This window comes from Punica granatum, chromosome 3 (genome assembly GCF_007655135.1).
Source record: "Punica granatum isolate Tunisia-2019 chromosome 3, ASM765513v2, whole genome shotgun sequence".
In the NCBI taxonomy this organism is placed as follows: domain Eukaryota; kingdom Viridiplantae; phylum Streptophyta; class Magnoliopsida; order Myrtales; family Lythraceae; genus Punica; species Punica granatum.
This window is the reverse complement of record NC_045129.1, coordinates 34,756,360-34,764,278: the sequence shown is the minus strand read 5'-3', so window position 1 is coordinate 34,764,278 and position 7,919 is coordinate 34,756,360. Positions and strand designations below refer to the sequence as shown.

The window sequence follows — 7,919 nt, the reverse complement described above, 5'->3', positions numbered from 1 at the left end:
ACATTGAGAAAGAATTGTTGTTGTTGTTGTTGTTTTTTTTTTTTTTTTTTTTTGTTGGACAAACTCTAAAAGGAGTATAATTGATACATTGGATTTGTTTATCAAATGTTATCATATATGTATACCTCTATATATATATATATATTTGTAAAAATATAAGACAGGCAGTTCTTACTTGAAAATTAACGTTGAATTGAATATTATCTAACTATTTTAAAGGAAGAAGATAAAGAAAAATCCTATTATTGTGAATTGAATATTATCTAACATTCGTTGTGATTTATAAAATCAACTCCCAATAAAAAAAAATCCTTCATTCATGCGTATCGCATGACATTTTAAGGGCGACAAGCTCCCGAGCTGTCGATCCGGTTTTGAAGATATGAACTACGATTCACCGGGACAATCTTTCCTTGAAAACCATATGCTGTTAATTCCAACTCATCTCTTTATGAGTCACAAACCTCGAATTCTTTAGTGACATGTGAGTTGGCTACAACACTGCACATGCCCATGTTAGTTGCATATTATTATTTCTTAAACCATATCGAAAACTTTGTGATCTTATGTGAATGTCCACTTTCCTTGTCACCACGCACCTGTCGTATCAGATGTCTACTCCGGAAGAGGAGTATTCAAATTCTTATTGCCCTCTCTAAACTATAAGATGACCTAAACAGAACCCCGGGTTCGAAAAGATGACATTTACCGACTGGAAGCATAAAGCGATCAAGTACACAGAAATGCAGTGTTGGTATCGCTCGTGTACTTGCTTCATTGCGAATGGTCGTTCGTGAGCTCCTCACACGCCGCATCGACCCGATCCACTTGCAGCAGCAGCAAAGCGAAGCCATTATTGAAGGGAATTAGACTGGACATGGAACACATACAATTTACAAAGATCGATTCCCTGTTAGAGCTGATGGTGAAGTGCCCATTATCTTATATCCTTTGATGCCTGTTTCTGGCTGCAATGGGCATGTGACTGAACTGTTATTGGCTGCTCTAGGAATCTTCTCTGCTCATGATTGACAAATGAATTGAAACGAAACCCGTCTTTGTCCCTTTTTCATTTTTCACGTTCTCCACGGACAGGATCAGTCCAAGCGTGTCATCTATGTTAATACTAGAGTGTTCGAGGGGAATTTCCCGCACTTCAGGTCATATACGACCCCAACTCAATAATGTGAAGAATTGAGTCGGAGCCAAACCTATTTTACACCTTCTTTAATCGCATTTCGAGAATTAAGGTATATAGCTGAACCACACCATTCTAATCTAGTACTGAAACACAGCCTTAAAACTGTCGTTTGGAGGGATCGGCAGAGATACTTCCACTTCGGTAGAACTTTTGTATGATCAACTAACTGGTCATATCATTTCCAACTATGCTCGGCTCTACGAGGAAAGAAAAGAGAGGGAAGTTTTGCCGTATGGAAGCCACCCAAATCCTTCTGTTTTATATTAGATGAACTGGTCACATCTCTTTTGTTTTGATTGCTGCTCTTTTAGAATATTCTCTTTTTGGTTTCTTGTGCGTAGATACGGATATCTCGGTCTATTGACTAAAATCGATCGTGGTCGGATTTTAATTTATCCATTTCATAAAATGCTTTCTGTAAATTTTATATAGATAATTTATAATCTAATTTCACAACTTGTCGTCTACATTAGACTTTGAGTTCCGTATGTACTAGCCCAGTGACCTCAGTGTTGTCCAAGAAACTGTCCTTTTTCATGTTCGCAGCTGAAGATGGACGTGAAAGTCTGAAGTAAACGAGACGGGCAAGATAAATAATGAACCAACACCATAGTAGATATAACACCGTCCCTAGACTAATTTAACAAGTGGTGCATCACTTGTAAAATTAGTCCCGATTTCACCCTCGCAGATTGGTCTCATAGATACGACCTTAGTGCCTCCGTCCACATAGATATCTCGCCCCTGACAGAAAAAAAAACCGATTTCGATCCGCTATCCTCTAGTTTGGAACGTTATGTTCCAGAAGAGAGATATTGTAGACTCCTTGGCGGGCGACCTCCTCACTGGGCGAGGTCACCGACCTGGGGGCAACAAACTGGGGCTCCCGTGGCGAGGTCGCAAGAGACCCCTGATGCATCCAGTGACTTCGTCGGAGAAGGCGGTTGCTGGCTTTAGGCCCCGCTTTCCGGCGCCAACTCTCCCCCCCCCCCCCCCCCTCCTCCACATTCCGTCAAAGAAAAAAGTAATCAAAACAGAAAGGAACGCATGAGAATTCTTGGAAAGTTTGGATTCAATCTGGAACATAACGTTTCAAGTCAACCGTATGCTTTTTTCCCTCTGTCAGGGACTGAATATCTTAGGGGATAGAGGGACTAATTAACGCGTGTAGAATTTGAAGTCAGCGACATCAATCTCTCTAATTGAAATCTTTTAAAGACTAAATTGTAGGTGCTTCATGATTTGACATTCACGAGCTAAAAATGAGAACGAGGCGAACAGTCTCATCTTGTGAACTATTAACCCCCATTATCTCCACCCCAAGGGATTTAGTCTAACGGTTAAGGTGCGCCTAAATTTATACCCGATTCCGGGTTCGAATTCTCTTAGAGCCACTGAAGCGTCTTTGACGTGATTACTCACTTTGTGCATCGCCGGGGTTCATAAAGCCCCAAAAATTAGTCGGGCGAAATCTGAATTATACGTTAGTGCGAAAAAAACCCCACTATCTCCAGGACTTTCCACGTTGCTTCCTTCAATGGTCTGGAAATATCAACCCGTCAATAGACCACCACTTTTAAATAAATTGATTTATGTAATATTTTCAATAAGAATATCATTTTAATCTTTCAATTTTAAGGGAAAATAAGTTAATTCTTTTTGGCGGCCAGAGAAACTTTTCAACTATTTATTTCTCGTGAAAGTCGACGTGATCTGCTCCTTCCACGTACATGTATATTTGGCATCAAGATCATATGGATTGAGATAGATAGATAAACTAGATCTGGACAGATGGAACTGTCTTGTTCTTTTTACTATTTTTTAGGCTGAATAAAAAGAAATTATTCATTTAATTTTATAAATTTTAATCAATTGCTCAGCCTATGATTAATTGAAACATAATATTACGACATCAGGATCATTTATTAACTATAATCGAACTTGAAATATATATAAATATATATATATATATATATTTGCTGAGTAAAACTTAAAATACCTTAATTACATGAGAGGGCATGTACCTTTTAAAACTATATTAAAGTAGCAATTATCTTACGCGTTTTGCTTACAGGAAATGAAAAGGGAGCAATTATCTTGATCCCCACTTTAATGCAATTGTCATGTATGAAGTAATCAAAGTTCGAATTACCCCATAACCAAGGAGAACCTTAACCTTACTATCAACGCACGCGTATCAAATTTCCCCAAGACCCTCCCTTGCGTATTTCTCCACCATTACTCCCCAATAAGGGGGCTCGGGAAAGTTAAGTGCATAGTGTTAGCTCTGTCCACACGGCGCCATTGGAGAGTTGCGACATGTGAAAACAAATCGCGATGAATTTCAATATGTAAATACCCTAAAACCCTAAATTCTCGGTACGTAAATAGTATGATTCCTGGCCGGTACCTACCTTCAATAACCATATGCATCTCATGCAATCCCTGCCAAAAAAAATAAAAATAAATAATAATAATACATCTCATGCAATGCAACCGAAGCATGGTCTAACTGATGGATAGAACATATTTAACTAATATAAGAAAAACAAAAACAAGAAGAATTGGTCCGTTGGTCCGTGAGGGAAATTCATTCAGGGCCGTCCCGTGTCGGGTCAAATCAAACGGCAAGACCGTCCCCCGCGACCCACTCGATTATTCCGCCTATGATATGGTCTAGGGGCTTCGATTGAGTTTCATTCATCAGTCTCTCCGAATAAAAAGAGAATATTCCCCCAATTTTTTCTGGGGGAAAAAAAAACCATCCAATTTTTTTAAAAAAAAAGACAGGGAGGGCTTTAAATACGGGTCCCGTGTCCCCTTCGTCTGCCACCACCTCCCCGGTCAGGTTGAGGCTTTTCAATCAGCTATCATCTCCTCTGTCTATCTGTTCCGGTCGTCGTCTTCATCATCATCTGCAAACAAGAATGGCGCTCAAGGCCGTACACGTCTCGGATGTACCCGTTAGCCTCCTCGACATAGTCCAAGAAAACATCGCATTAGCCCTCCCTCCGGCCTCCTCCACTCCTCGCTCCTCTCAAGGTACCGTACGAATTTAGAATCAAACATTAATTCGTTTCATTGTCAAAACATTTTGTTTTGCTGCTGTTGTTAACAGAATGTTGTTGTTGTTTTTGTGGTCGTCGTCGTCGTCGTCGTCGTCGTCGTGTATTGATGACGATCAGGAGTGGGAGATGAGAGAGGGGAGAATGGTAATGAAGTCGCATACGGGGTGCTGCCGGCGGAGAAGTTCGTGGTGATGGGGCACAGGGGGAACGGCATGAATATGCTGCAGTCGCCCGACCGGAGGATGAAGTCCGTCAAGGAGAACTCCCTCCGGTCCTTCAATGCCGTCGCCAAATTCCCCATCGACTTCGTCGAATTCGACGTTCAGGTGAGCTTAAAATTACACATTTTTTTGGTTGATAATTACATCAAATATCGATCGATTAAACAAACGATGGCCGATTGAATCACATCTGATAATTTTTTTTAAAAAAAAGTAATTTGGTCATGAAATGAAATTAATATAGTGAGGTGGTTGGGGAGAGGGGGAGAGAGAGTGGACAAAGGCAGGTGGCAGTTTTGGCTGTGTTCTGTCCGTTCGCCGCGGAGCTCTCGTTTTCTGTCTGTCACGGGGGCCGGAACCGGACCGGCCGGCTGTCAGATCGCGCACGTGGATCTTAAGGGGGGAAAAAAAAGAGTTATTAGATTACTTGTACCTTATTATTACAGCTACAAATATGGGATGGATGCTATGTGTACGTGCACCTCTCAATTAACAATTTGGACAGTCAATCGATTTGAAAATCGAATTCTCTTGCATTCTATAGATTTATATATCGAATCTGGAACTAGCATTCAAAATTGTTGGCCTGGTAGACCGTTCCTCGAGTAATATTATTATAGCTATTAAATTTGGTGGGTGTTGGCACCTGAAAATTACCATAATTTGGACAAACGCGATGACAATTGGGTACCAAAAGGAGCTATTCGATCGATATTCGTTTTTTTTCCTCCCCCCCCCCCCCCCCTCCTGGGATTTCTGCAGTAAAAAATGGCGGAGATTAAACGTGTCGGAATTTTATATACGCTTTTTTACTTAGAGATACGCCCAACTATCCATTTATCAGGTTAAAGAAGAACCGACAGGATGACAAATTTGGCACCATATGCATTTGCCTACGTGCACACAGTTTTATGAAATGTGGCACGTTTGACAAGCACTCGATTTCATCTAAACAATATCAAATTGTCTTGTTAGGCTTAGCATTTCAACCTTTTCACGTACCCAATCAATGATGGCATGGTTTTCGGTTAATTTAATTTTTGAAAAGTATCAGCGGGGCAATATGGTCATGCATGGAATTCAGCACATGAGAATATTATTATTGTTATTATTATTATTTCACTCCAAATTTATGACTTAATATAATAAAATAAAAATTTTAATATATTCAAAGAGGTTTAAGTAAATTTTCAATAAATATCAAATATGAAATTTTTTAAAATTAATTGATTTAATAATTGACTGAATAATATATATATATATATATATATATATATGAGAAATATCTCTTTTTTAGGAGGGATCTTTCCTTCTTCTTCTTTTTTCCCCCTTTTCTTTAGCGGGATTATTTATTCAGAAATTCGAGGTACTGATCGGTTTACTTTTGTGTCTTCTTCTTTTTTTTTTCCCCCCTTTCTGCCCTCGCCAATTTTGTTGCTTTTACTGCTATTGGTGCACGAAGATGATGACTGTCCCAATAAGACAGCAATTGTAAAAAAGTAAAACCCGAAAAAAAACCCTATTTTTGTAGGTCACGAGAGACGACTGCCCTGTCATTTTCCACGACAACTTCATCCTCACTAAACACAAGGTCAGTCCTCCATCTTCAATTTCTTATTTTCCTAATTAATGTTCCATGTTATTAAATCGGGAATATCATCCGGTCCAGTTCTGGACCGTTCAAGAGCCTCTGGGTCCTTAAGATCAGCACTTTGAGGTAAGCCTCATGCTGGTCTAACGACATCCGGTGGCCCAGCAGTCAGAACATAATCTTTTTCGATGAATTAATGTCAATTTAACATTTATCTTTTTTCTTGGAATGCAGGGTGAGATAATTGAGAAAAGGGTTACAGACCTTACCTTGGAAGAATTTCTCACATACGGACCTCAGAGTGACCATGAAAATGTAATGCAAAATTTGTATAAATTCTTTTTTTTTCCAACTAAATTAATTATTTTCATGAAATTTTCTTTCTAATGGGCAATGAGTTTCTCAGGTTGGGCAGCCCCTCTTTAGGAAAACAAAGGATGGGAGGATTTTCGAGTGGAAGGTCGAGGACGATGCTCCTCTATGCACGTTGCAGGAGGTCTTCGAGAATGTGGACCATTCCGTTGGCTTCAACATCGAACTAAAATTTGACGATCATGTTGTGTATCAAGAGGCTGATCTCACCCGCGTACTTCAAGCTATTATAAGGGTATATCGTCTTGCTAGTCCTGATTATGTATCGAGTGAATGTCTTGGCTTTAATCATCTTAGATTGTGAAATAAATGGTGCTGATTTCGTGGCTTGTCATGTGTAGGTGGTACGTGACCATGCCAGGGATAGACCTATTATCTTCTCGAGCTTTCAGCCTGATGCTGCGCTGTTGATCCGGAAACTGCAGAGCACTTATCCCGTGAGTTCTAACACAAATCATATGCACTTCAGGATGAGGGACTACCATCTAATGATGATCTTTTTTATAATTATTATTAGCTAAATAGCTACTCATGAATCATGATCTGTTAAAATTCAGGTGTATTTCCTGACCAATGGAGGAAACGAGATTTTCTCGGACGTAAGAAGGAATTCTTTGGACGAGGCAATTAAGGTATGCTTGTCTGGTGGGTTGCAAGGGATCGTGTCCGAGGTGAAGTCTGTGCTGAGAAATCCCGGGGCCGTCACCCGAATCAAAGATTCTCACCTCACTCTTTTAACTTATGGCCAATTGAAGTAAGCTACAATGCCACACTTTCACTTGGTTTCAATAATTTAAATTTTTCATGAAGCCATTAGATTTTAATCTCCAAGAAGAATTAACTAATTTATATATTTGCTGGTGTGGTCCAATTGCAGTAATGTTGCTGAGGTTGTGTATATGCAACATCTGATGGGTGTGAAGGGCGTGATCGTTGATTTTGTCCGTGAAATCACCGCAGCAGTCTCGGACTTCATAAGTAGTTCGGCCAAGGAAGCAAGGGAAGGTGAGGGATTGCTTGGAAAGAGTAAGGGCGACGAAGAGGCCAAAGTGGCTAAGCCCCAATTTTCACAGCACGAGCTCTCGTTCCTCTTCAAGCTTATACCAGAGCTGATCCAGGCCTCAGGTCATTAGATTAGTAGACCGGACTAGTTTTAACTCTTACTTTGTAGCCTGCACTCTAGATCGAATATCAAGACTTAGTTCTAGGGGAGACCGAAATCATTACTACTCAAACTTTAGGGTAGCCATCTTCGCGTAGTGGCTCGATGAAATGGGTCATAGACCTCCTGCTCTGGTCTCGGGTAGGTTCGGGCATCGTGGGGTTACCATTGCTGCTATGGAGGGAATGAAGCTGGGGGAGTGATTGATGTGGCATTCACTGTAGTAGGGAAGTCTTGCATGTTGGTTGTTGTAAATGTAGTGCCGTAATAGATGTAAGCCAGTACCAAAGTCCCTTGCTTGATC

General features: G+C 40.3%; 1 protein-coding gene across 1 annotated transcript; it reads left to right on the top strand.

The window, feature by feature from the left end:
* The first annotated feature begins 4,016 nt into the window (after window positions 1-4,016).
* On the top strand, window positions 4,017-7,919 carry LOC116199021 (glycerophosphodiester phosphodiesterase GDPD1, chloroplastic-like). Its single transcript, XM_031529311.1, has 8 exons — window positions 4,017-4,243; window positions 4,387-4,595; window positions 6,022-6,081; window positions 6,316-6,396; window positions 6,488-6,688; window positions 6,795-6,890; window positions 7,011-7,207; window positions 7,331-7,919. Exons 1-8 carry the CDS (start codon window positions 4,129-4,131, stop codon window positions 7,584-7,586), a joined length of 1,215 nt encoding a protein of 404 aa, XP_031385171.1. The 5' UTR covers window positions 4,017-4,128; the 3' UTR covers window positions 7,587-7,919.